This window comes from Podarcis liolepis (genome assembly GCF_965112155.1).
Source record: "Podarcis liolepis genome assembly, chromosome: 1".
Lineage (NCBI taxonomy): Eukaryota > Metazoa > Chordata > Lepidosauria > Squamata > Lacertidae > Podarcis > Podarcis liolepis.
Window position 1 is genome coordinate 60,322,308 of NC_139554.1, and position 12,803 is coordinate 60,335,110.

Here is a 12,803-nt window from a genome sequence, read left to right on the forward strand (position 1 = left end):
GACTTAGAATATATTGTTGCACACAAATTTTCAAGCAGTGTGAGATTCCTGGGGTTCCAGGCCCTTACCCAAGGGTTTGGTTTCCATGGAATGAGGGACAGCGGAGATTATGATGTCTTTATGGGATTTGGTTTATTTACACATATAGACAACCTGAGCCTACAATGGAGAGGGTCACAACATTAACACCCCAGAAGGCCTTGCTTCTCCCATAGCCACAGCCTTGGATTCAAATAGAAACCAAGCATGTCTCTGTCTCTCCAGTTTCTGCCTGCTTCTAGCCCCCTAACACACATGAACACCCACTTCAACTCTGCTCCATGTCCTTTTTTCTTACAGCCAGGTGAGGTAGGGGCCCAGCTGTTTGTCCTCTGGCACAAAGCCACTTCCTTTTTTACCCTAACAGCCCATAATTAGAGGGGCATTAGCTCACCAAGCAGCTGGCCTGGCTAGTCCAACAATTGAATCTTTGCTGGACCCAGGAATTAGAAAGGGTTTGGCATATAGCCTAACCGCCCAACTCACAACAATATTTAAGGGCCTGTTCTATTGACATAATGGAGTCAAGTTGAAAGATTTTAGGTCTAGTGGATGAGGCAAGACACTCCACAGTCTGAACTGTTGTTGAAATGGTGTATGTAAACTGCTTTGAATACTTGAAAGTACTATGTGTTCAATAATACATAAAATTGCAAGTAATAATTGCACTAGGCCCAGTTTCAGGGGATTATCATTTTTTTTCTTTCAAAATAAGCATACAGTATAGCAAACACAGCTTCTGAGTTATCAAGTAGTGACACAGCAAAGCAATAAAAACAAGAGTTTATTGTTTTGTTTTGATTCTTCTGAACTACCTGCAAAGTGAGTTAAAACCTATACTAAAACCTATTGCATTTTTCAGGCTGCCACCCCTTCTTTCTCAAGTCAGTAACTTTGTTCATCAAATTCTAACCTTAAGAGCTTGCGTATTCAAAAAAACCTGCCACCACTTCTTCTTTTAAATGATATTACCCAAAGTAGTGCCAAAACATTGCATCTTGTCTGAAAGGAAATTATTTCACTGAAGCAGTTATTTCATTTTCAGCACAGTAGCTGGAGTTACCCAGTTCATTACAGTCAATTTGGGAGGCAAAGGTTGCAAGCTGGTAATTAAGCAGAAATTAAAATAACTGATATGGAGGCTTGATTCCCTTTAATAGGCAATAAACATATAATTGTTCCCTTTTAAACCATCATAAATATGTTTTTCTTTGCTTTTTTCTATATAAAATTCACCAGTCAAATTATTTATCATTAACAATGACTTCAGTTTTTAATTGTCTGCATCTTTGCAGAATTAACTCATTGTTTCCCCTCCACACATAGTACTAAAATAATTTGTGATCTGATAATTAAAATATTTGCATAGTCTTGGCACTGTATTACTTTTTGGTCATCTGTATACTTTGGGGAAATTTGCTAAACAAAAATCCAATTATTTTCATGCAGCAACCTACTGCTTAGATGATTGGGCTACATAGTTTAGCACATGTCCTTTGGTGTGTGAATTTGGTGAAGGGTGTCTGTGATTGTGAGTTGTTTTCATGTGCCTGATTTTGGGGACACAGGAGAGAGAGAAGATGCAGAAGGCCGGATAATTAAAACCTGAATGCTTTTTTCTACTAGCCTTGTGGAAAACAAACACTGAATGGCAGGGTATTGTGATAATACTGTGCAGTGTAATTAACATATCATTAATTTCACCTGATCCTGATCTGCTTTCTGTAACTTTTTAAATTCTTCTCCCTCCTGCAAATTCTAGAGGCTCAAGTTGGTCTGCTCTCCACAGCCAGATTGGGGACCATTTTTGGCTAAACACCGTGGTGAACGATACCAGAATATGATAGACCCACTGGGAACATCTTCCCTTGGACTTAAACTGCCACCGAAAGATTTTGAACTGGAGACCCAGTGCTAGTAATTCCCCCACTTGTGGCTATGTTGTACAGCCCTTTCTTTCTTTCTTTCTTTCTTTCTTTCTTTCTTTCTTTCTTTCTTTCTTTCTTTCTCATTGTCCCTTTTCCTCCTCACAGTGCCTGAAAGTGGTTGCTTAGAAAGTAAGATATACCGTTGCATGCTTGTAGTAAAGAACTAGATAGACCACTTTAAGTACTGGGTTGGGTTTTTACACACAGTGGTGCCCAGGAAGAAATGCATTCATTGTGAAACAGTGACAATCAGTCAGTTGCTTTGGGAAATTGCTTCTGTGAGCGCTGGGCCAATCCTACTCTTTCACACAAATAGTTTTTGTTCCGTTGCAGTCATATGAGTGGGATACAGGTTGCTGGCACCATCTGGGAACACCATGAGCACTGCCTGTGGTTTAGTTTTGCTGACAGACAAGTGGGTTGGCAACTATATGTTGTGCTAGGCAGATACATCCATGGTTACCATCTTACTGTTGGTTTTCACAAAAAAAGTGAATGTGTTACCAAAACAACCATCTAGTACAGAAGTACCCATAGCCTACTTTCATGACCTGCAAAAACCCGGTAAATATAGGGGCTAAAATGGCGGGGCAAATTTACTAGGTTTGCCTGAGTGTGGCAGAGTCACAACAACTTGCTTTCCTGCTCTGTGGTTATTGATTTTAAAGGACATTAAATTAGGCCTGGGAACCATCTCTGGACCAAGTGTCTTAATATGTAAAATTATTGGAATACTACAACTAAGTGGTTGGGCTGCCATTTTGGCATATCCTTTTCATATCTATTTGCCCCAGCCTACAATCACCCTAATATCTTAATGGAATGTGTGGCCATAACTGGATATATAGCTAGGACAAGAGTCAGGCCTAGTGGCCTATTGATCCTGTTCCTTACCAAACCTAACATGCGGGCAGCCCTGAAACTTGCTATCTTAGACCCAGTCGGGCCAAAGTCTTTCTCAACCTGAGATCTCTTTTCATGAGCATTCTGAGGTTTGTACCTGGAATATCATACACAAAAACATGTGCTCTCTAAATTATGGCCCTCTTTTCCCTCATCCTGCAGTTTTTCTGCTTCACACACAAGCTGGAATTGGCTGTATGAAAGAATTTAAAATTGCAGGATGCAGCTGAGAGTTAGTATGCAACATATGGGACTAGATTCCTACCTCGGTGATGCCAGATACGAAAGTGGAAAGACTCCCCCGAGTTTGAATTGAATCTTCCAGCATTTACACCATAGGAGCTGAATACGGCCCACTGATTCTGCCAACATGTCTTCCATTCAGTGGCTGCTAGTTACACTGGCAGTAGCAGAGCTGCTTTGTAACGCATACAAGGAGACAGCCTTTCAATATAGTGCACTAATATAATATGATACTTGGCACTGGTGTGGAGAGAGATTAATGAGCCTTTCAGGCTGTTTTAAAGGTGTGTGTGTGTGTGGAGAAAAATAAAATAAGAGTGTGATGTTGAATACTGTGGGAGACAAAGCTGTATCTCTGTTTTGAAATCTGATGCAAGAGAGTGCCAGGCTGAGGCAGATGGGCACCCCTGTCTTAATTTCATGCATTTCAATTAATACTCTACTAGGTTTTTATTTCTGTTTCATCAAAATGCCTCAGTTCTCAGTATTTTGAAATATCTTAATCATTTTGGCAAACTGAAGAGAGGGAAGAAAACGCAAGTCCTCATTTTAGGTTTGTCTCAAACATGTTTTCCTTGCTTTCCACTCTTCCGTTCACACTCCCTCCTTCTCAAGAAGCCATCATATAATTTGTGCCTAATTTTATATTCTTACAATAGTATGTATATCGTAGCTTCTACATAGAAAGCAGTTGTTAGCGTTTAGCTCTGTAGATCATCTGTGTCTTTTGCCCCTGCTATTTTCTTACAAAGTTCTTTATACAGCCTTTCGATGTATTCTTCTCTTTCAGCCAGCAGGGTGAGTGAAGTACCTGAACCCTGAATTTAGTCTATAAAATTGTTGCTATTAATAATTGTAAAATAATTATTACTATATACAACGCATAACTTTTCAAAGACAAATTCTTCCTCAAAACAACCACCTTGAGGTGTACATACTTTGCTTTTATACCCCTCCTCCCAATCCACAGTTATTCCAAACTCATATGCCATTAACCACCACCACAAGTTGCAGTGGTATAGGGACAGTCTAAAACGAGAAAGAGCGAGAATTGTGTTTCTTGGACATGCCACCCATAAGTGTGTTACTGCACACAGTACACCCCATAGCATTACGCTGCAACATGTGCAGTGATGTACAAGTATTAATCTTAAAGTAATTTTAAACCTAACAACTAGATTGAAAATAGAGCTTGTAAGAATACATTCAACAAATGCCATAGAAATAACCCTTGTTTGTATTGTATATGCACTATACATGAGGGAGAAAAATATGTCTTAAATAATTGGCAAAACTGTAACCTTTAGTATCCTCTTGTATCCTATACATGCATATATGAGGTTTTTAAAAGTGATTGGTGTTCCTGTAGTGTGTACTAGTGCTGTTATATGTCCCTATAAAATATCTTAGCAACCAGTGTAGAGATGGTGAGTTTTAGAGTAGTTTTGCCTGTTTCTTTCCCCCTCCTGGTGTTTGTAGTAGCCAATCTAATTGTACTTTCTTTCAGGGGACTGTTTATATCATATCTTTCCTTTTGCCTGTCTTCACATTACAGGGTCTCAGGTAAATCTTGAGTTAAAAGCTGTGTTTTGTAGATGTGCCATTTTCATCCTGTCGGGTGGGTGGGGAAGTTTTTAAAATGGAAACTAAAATGACATAAACCTTAACGTGTGTTTTAAAATATTTAAGTGCAATCCCATGTGTCTACTCAGAAGCAAGCCTCACGGAGTTCAATGGGCCTTACTCAAAAGTTTAAAATGTTTCAGATTGTAGCATGCATATATAAACAAAACTTTGGGCATGATCCAGCCACAGTTAAGTACTTCCCATTGATTTCAACGGAACAGTTTAAAATCCTGCTTAAACGGTTTCCACAGAAATAACCAGTTATAACAGTGTGCTTAATGGTGGCTGGATTGTTGCCTAGAATCATTTTGCTGAACTTTCTCTTCCATGGGGCAAATAGTGTTGCCAGTTCTTCGCTGCTGAAAGATGACTATGAGTCCTTGGGCAGCCAACATGAAGCACAAATTGCCATCAATTGGAATGGAAAATAGATTTTTAAATATTCTGTCTGCCCCATCCCTTTATTAGTTAGATAAGCACAATCTGCTGAAAACCTCTTTAAATGCTCCTATGAAATAATAGGGCATGTGTGAAGTCTCTTTAATTCCAAAAGGTGATGTTTCAAGATGTTGTGTGTGCCCTTAGAGAGGTCTTCATTGGTTCCCTTCTGTCTTGAAAAGCTGACTGTGAACCTTCCACAAATTTACCTGGATTATTTCAGTGCTGGTGGAACCAGTTGCCAGATGATTCAGTGGGCAACTGCTACATTCTGGCATTCGTTTCTTGTCTGAGCTGTGTTTTGGAGACCCACCTGTTGCTCTTGGCAAAAATAAATTTCATAAACAGGAGTTAGAAATTAGCCTTTTACAAACAAAATAGTTTGAAACAGAATGGTAGGTAAAATGAAACAAAATCAACCAGTACTGTCTTGAAGAAACCAGTTTATATCAGGATAATTTTATATTGTGTTATGTTTACCTTTCTGTTAACTTTGTTTTTGTAACCCAGTCCAAATCCATATACTGCATGTTGGTGCACAGATTTTATTTCTGCAACATTTTATTAGTATTTTAAAAACTTGCTAATCATGAACTCTTCTAAAATAGCATTCAAGGCAACATACAAAGTAAAATAATGATCAAACGAAAACATCAGCTGAAAACCTTCTGTAAGCCTTCTGCAGAGGGAAACTGAAGATTTCTGGAGTAAAGTATGTACTACTTTACATTGTATTAAACATATGTACAACTGCGATAGTAGTCAAAAGACTAATAGGATATGTAATTTAGATATAGAACCCCAAATATACAAGTTCTTCCCATTTTCTCCTGCAAGTGGGAAACATGCCCTATATGTCCAAGCCTTTTGGGATGGGCTATTTCACATGCTTTGAATACAGGAAGTCCCTTGCTGCATCCTTGACAGACAGGGGATCCTCTTGGACAGCCACTGCCTGAGCAGGCAACAGAAAGCTAGATGGACCAATGATCTGACTCAGTATAAGGCAGCTTTTCATCTTAATATATTTTCTATTGCGTTGCCCAAGTATTACTCTTTTCATGGAAAAAAGTAGGTAATCCTTCTTGCCTAATACTTTGGGTTCATAAACTGAACCACAGCAGTCGATGTGGAAAGTAACCATGGTTTCCTACAATTTAGAATGAATAGGGCACAGCCCTGCCAAAGTTAACCTCCTCCCCATCCCATTGATTACACTGAAAAACCTAATCACATGATTACATTTTTTCCATTCAATTTCAACTGAACTGTGTCTTAATATTCCACTTAAAGTTCATTTAAAAAAGAAAAGCTGTTGCAGCCCTCTTGCACGTTTGTTCAAGAGCAAGCACCTGGAGGCTTGTAGCCTTACCAAGCCCTTTCACGCGTCCCTTTGCTAAGACATTTTTGGCTGAACTGAAATAACCTGGTGACCTCAAAACATGGCTGGTAGAGTTAGGGCTGAATCATGTAACCACCTGAGCACTCGCCACTTGAAAAGCTTTTGTGAGCTGTGCACAACCAGAACCACATACACAGGATCCAGCATTTGGCAATCACTATAAAAATATGTATGTGCAGGTGTGTGTGTGTGAGATAGAATCTTGCTGGTTGTAAAAGCTTATAGGCCACAAGCAGCTAGCCAATATGTACAAACATTTCAGATGATTTTGAAGGGCCACTATGACTCTGATAAGTCATATAAATTGGCACTTAATGCTGTAGAAATTCATACAGCTATCCTGAAATACTCTGCTGGTCTGGAGAACTGCAGTGTGCGTAATCTGGAGCACATGTATGCCGAAGGATACAAATATTACTTGCTTGCTTTGTACTGGCTTGTGGGAAATGACTATTTTTGAATTCACCCTATTTTACAAATGGTAGTAATTTTCCATTGAATCTGATGGCAAAAATCCTCTTGAAAGGAAAGCTTCAGTTGAGGGCACTGAACATGAGCAGTCTAATTTTAGTTTCTGCCTAGTGCCTAGGGTACGGAATCTATAAATTTTTTAAAAAGAAAATCAGTCTTCACTGATCTAGTCGTTTCAATTAGAGCAAAAGCATTTGTTCCCTTTTTAAATGTATCAAGCGCAGTATTTCACTTTTAATCTACAAAAGAAAACTTGGTTATATGATAATCAAGCACATGCCATACCTGTGTGGAGTGTCTAGTAGTTATTGCACTTATTTTATGAGCACTTCCTGAACATTAAAGTATTTTAGTAACTGTAATTTTAAAAAATGTAAAAGAGTAAAAAAGAAAGAAAGCCATATTTACAGAAAAGTGACATATCTATTTATATAACTGATGACCTTGCAAATGAAAATACTAAAAACCTATTCGTAGATTGTCTTTGTGGCACATTTTGTCTAACAAATGAAGCAAACTTTTGAATAAGTCAAATGCACTATTGTACATTAAAATGATGCTTAAAGCTGAAATATTCCACCTTAAAATTCCTTAGGGTCATCTGTAAAGAGTACCTGTGTGTTCGACATAGCAGCACTTTGTTTCTAAAAGGAGGGTTTAACAAAATGAACTTTAATTAGGAAAAAAAAAAGGCTTAGAATATATTTAGGCCAACTTTTCATTTGAGCCAAGTTATTGTTTCTATCAGGTTCTGCTCCATTGATTGGATGCCTAGTCTGCACTGGGGGGAAAAACCTCTTTATTATGGTTTCTTTTTGCCATAAAATGTCATTTAGCATTAATGAGCCTCTCCTCCCCTCCCTCACACCTTTTTCTATACATGCACAATTATGTGGTTTATGGGCTTATAGTGGCCTCATACTAGAATTACTGCTTATTTCATGCAGATGCTGTTTTTTCTTTCCTATTAAACTGCAGCTTTTAGCAGGTTTTCTGTCTCAAATGAAGAAAGATGAGAATGGAATGTCAATGCTTTCAGTTGCAGGCTTGGCAGGTGTTCCTTTGCTACAGGGAGAGGTTAATTTAGCAGATGTTGTTCCTGCTGTACTACCTCTGTCCCTTTTAAAAGTGACTTGAATGAGATCTCACCACCGCTCAAGTCCCAGGATGTACAGTGGTGGTGTTTGCTGGGCTCCTCCCAGTAAGTGTTTCAGTCAGAAGTCCTTAAATGCTGCCACTAGCCACAATGTGTTTATGCGACTCTGTTTTCCTAGCCTGTAGCGAAACTTTGGCACATAATAAACTGTGCCTATTGAACTGCCTGGAACTTAGCATTCCACTGTAGGTTTAAGAAGAAGGGGAGAAAAATGCATTTAAGGTAGTTATGGTTTCTGCCTTTGTGTCACCACCAGGCAGCTAATAACCAAAGAAAGAGAGCGAGTGTGTGCTTTCGATGGGCTGAATTTAAAATGTGAAAGCTGGGCTGGACCTTATTGCTTGCAATAGTATGATTTTGCCCGCCATGTTTTAAATACATCTTCAGGTAACCATTTGCCTTATAGGTGTATTTCATTGTTAGGAATAAAATTAGTGTTTGACTAGAATATATTGTTGTCCATCACCTAGAGTATATAGTGTATTTTGTGTCTTTTAGGCACTTTATTGTTGACCTATCATGGAATAGGTTAATTCTTAATTACTTGCGTAATGTCATAAATACTACAGGCATTCTATAGGGGTACTGCTGCCTATGGATAAAGATATGTACCCTAATCAGGACACTATATTTTCTCCATGTATAAGCTAATGGGAAAAAAATACATTATGTTTCAAAGGATGCATATCTTATATATCTATCTATCTATCTTATATAGCACCTATGATTATATACTATACATTATTCATTTAATAAATCATTATTCTTGAGGCCCTACCTCAAATTTTGTATTTATGTGTATAAATGCAATTTACTGTATTATATATTTGCTTATTATATTCTGATGTTAAAAATTAGAATCTATCCTCTAATGTATGAGTTCAGGAAAAAAAGGAACCTAAATAAATGTCCAGTGTTTAAAAAATATGAATTGTTGCTATGTCTACTAGATGATTCTTTGTGCTTGTTAGGAAACTTAAGTGGTAACCAAAAAACCAAAAATGATCCAGCTCTCTTAGGGGAATACAATTTATTGCACAGATGCAGGAGCAAATATCAATTAGATGGTTAGAGTCTTAACGATTAGGATGCTCTGCAGCACTTTGAATAATTAATTACTTATCAAACGACTGATTGGATTTGTTTAAATCCTTTTATTGCATTAAATCAATCATACAGAATATTAAATAAAAATAGAGGAAGGAAAAGACATTTTGGATGGAGGACCATTGATGGAGGATGAGGCAGAGAAACTGCAATACCAAGCACACCTTGTTTGGATCGAAACCTATAGAACTCAGCATGTTTTTTGCCTGACTAAACATGCTTAGCATAATCTAAATTGCACAGTTCAGTTAGTCAAAGAGTGTTGAAGCAGTGCTGCAATCATGCCAATTCGAACAAATTCCAAGACCATACATAACTAATATCTCATTGAAACCATAGCGCTTAATCTGCTTTTTTTGGGTGAGATATCAATCCACAGAAAACCCAATTGATGTTTGCTTAGATTCAGCAGGAAACAGCAGGTTTTCCTAGGGAAAGCAATGGGACAAAAGAAAAACCTCTCAGACCTGTGCTTCAAAATCGTGGGACAAGCAGAAGTATGGATGAACCCTAAGTTTAATGTGCAAACTTTAATATAGTGACAAAATTGTTCTGGTTTCAGCAAAATTTAGAAGGTTGGATCCAGAGTGGCCCTTCTGCAAATGGAAGGGCTCCTGCTGTTCAGAGAAGGGACAGAGAGTCCATGAAGCCTCCCATTGGAAGAAGGAGGCACTTTTCTCTTATTCATCCTACACTGGCTGCCCACACATTACTGGGCTGAGTTCAGGATTTTGTATTAATTTGTGACGCCCTCAGCAACTGCATGGTATCCTTGAGCTAAGGACCACCTGATTCCTTATATTATTCCCCAATCACAGATCTTCAGGGACTCTCTGTTAGTGGTCCTTGATGGCCCAGGCACTGGGCTTGTCCCCAGCAGGAGCTGTGCATTCATTAATATGGGCACAAATTCTGTGGAACTCCCAGCTGAGATCAGACAGGTCCCCTCCCTGTTCAATTTGAGGAGCTTGACGAAGACCTTTCTGTTCTAGAAGGCATTTTAAGTAAGTTGTATTAGGTCTATTTTATGTTTTTATCTGTGATTTTTGTGTCGAACTGGCCTATAAATTCTGGAAATAAATAACAAATTTAGCTATAGTTTTTCCTTCTAGACTAGTGTCATTCATTTCAGAATTCCCCTTGCTTTGTCTACCTCTAATGATCACTAGCTACAATGACTATGCTCTACCTCCATTATGCTCCCAAATACCAGTTGCTTGGAACTGAAGGTGGGCAGAGTGATGGCCTGATTAAACAAGCGATTCATATGTTCCTATGTAGCTGCTGTAAGTACTGGGATGGACGGCCCTGTACTTGAACTGCAGTGTTCTGAAATCTTGGTCTGGATCAAGGAATGGATTTTACATCACATAATCTGAGAAAAGTCTGATGATGAGACATTTTTCTTTCTATTTAAACTTGAAGCATAATTTATTTTATAACAGCAACCAACATTCCAGTAGACAACACAACAACACAGTAAATAGAAAGGATGAGTATGGTAGTTATCCCTTCATGCATGTAACAATGTTTTAGTTTCCATTGCAGCCAAGAATACATCTATGCTTGGATAAGGCAGTTTCTATTTCTAGTATAGAATATAAACAATATAGTTAATTGTATTTGTTTTCTAAAACTGGTTTCAGGTGTGATATATATTGAATGTGGAAAGAACTCCCAGTGTCATAAATTTTGGAAACAAGAAATATGTTGACTAGGTACAAGGCTTAGGGAACATTCTATTGTTGTTGTTTTTAATTAATTTTGTTGTAAACATTTATCATGCTTGAGAATTCTTATGTCAGAACTGACCCCAAGTTAAGCAACTAGGATTACAAAACATTACCTGATTCTGGAATACTAAACACAAGTTTAATGCAGCCAATTTCCCCCTTGCCAGAGCCATGTACAATGCTATAGTTTGTGTATGTGTGTGTTTTATTATAGTCCTTGCTTTAAAGCTCTTTGCCCCTTAGCACCACACACCTGAGGATTACCGGTAAATGCCGCATGGGATTATTTAGCAGGACAAACAGCTTTCTCTGTCACTTCTTTTAATGAGACCCACTTTCTTCTCTTATGAATCACTGACAGTGATAAAAGGAAGACAAATAGCTGGTTGATGAGTGGCGGAGAAAAATGTGGCTCTAAACTGTCTAGGACTTTTTTCATCAGAAGGGGGCAGTTGAGAGGGATTAATGGATGTTATTATATATGATAAATTTCTTCATGATTTTTTAAAATGAGCATTAAGGTGTCCACGGCTACGATGGCTGCTTAAGAGTAGCTAAATATATCAACCAGCAAAAAAGTGCAGCAAGTGAGGAGACAGTGACACATGTATGATTCCTGCAGCCAGCCTTTTTTCATCCCAAGTTAAAAGGCTTTCCCTGGAGAGTTCCTTTCACTGATAATAAAACCGTTTCCTTTTGGTAGGTATGAGAGAGAATGGGGACAATAATAATCCATAGCATATATGCCACCCATATCTATCTATCTATCTATCTATCTATCTATCTATCTATCTATCTATCTATCTATCTATCTTATTTCTCCAAAAAGTTCTAGAAAGCATACCTGTTCCTTTTGTTTACCTACACGAAAACTGTGTTGGTGACACTGAGACACAGACTGTGTATACACTCCTGTTTACTTGGCATCCAGTGCGCTCCCACTATATGTTTGAGAAGTGGTGTACACATGATATTAGCCACAATCCATATATCTATCCTACAACTATCCTGCCGTTTCTTATGAAATACTGCATTTTGATGCATTTTCCTCAAAACCAACTTCGATTTGAATTGGGAAAAGGAATGACATTGCTGCGTTTCAGATTAGTAATTTGTACACAGTCACAACAACCAAAGTCACCCAATAAACTAATGGCCAAATGGAAATTTGAACCCGGGTCTCTCCAAACGAAGTCCAACCCTCCCTAACCTGCTAAACCTCACAATGCTTAGGGGTTGATTTACCACTCATGTCAGTATAATCAAACACTAGTGCAACTTCCACCCACTAGTGTAAAAACACACTTTTAAAGAAGGATTTAAGGGGAGGGGCAGAGCTCAAGAGTATTGCACATACAGAAGACCCCAGGTTCCATCTCTTGTATTTACAGGCAGGGCTAGGAAGGACCCTGGCTAATCCCTCTCCCCATGCCAAAATAAAAAACCCCAAAGACCTTGGAAAGTGCTGCATGTCAGCGTAAACAATATGCAACCAGTTGGACCAATGGCCTGACTTGGTTAACTCAATGAAGTGTGTAGAGCTTTACATGCAAAAGATCCCAAGGAATCTTGAGTTAAGGCTGACAAAGATTCCCATCTGAACTCCTGGACAATCACTTCCAGTCAATGAAGACAAGATTGGGTCGGATTCATCAATGGCTTTGAGGCTTTTTCTACAATCAAGTGGCATATAAATTTTATAAAATAAAATAAATAAAATGGCCTGACTTGGTAAAGGCAGCTTCCTATGTTCCTCT

General features: G+C 38.4%; 1 protein-coding gene across 1 annotated transcript in view; it reads left to right on the forward strand.

Annotated features, from left to right (window-relative positions):
* The window catches only part of SLC6A5 (solute carrier family 6 member 5), an 87,300-nt gene extending 78,169 nt beyond the window's left edge, over positions 1-9,131 (forward strand). The window contains exon 16 of the mRNA XM_083463701.1: positions 1,802-9,131. Within this exon, the coding sequence (XP_083319827.1) occupies positions 1,802-1,957 (156 nt within the window). The 3' untranslated portion in view covers positions 1,958-9,131. The remainder of the gene's footprint in view (positions 1-1,801) is intronic.
* Positions 9,132-12,803: the final 3,672 nt, after the last annotated feature.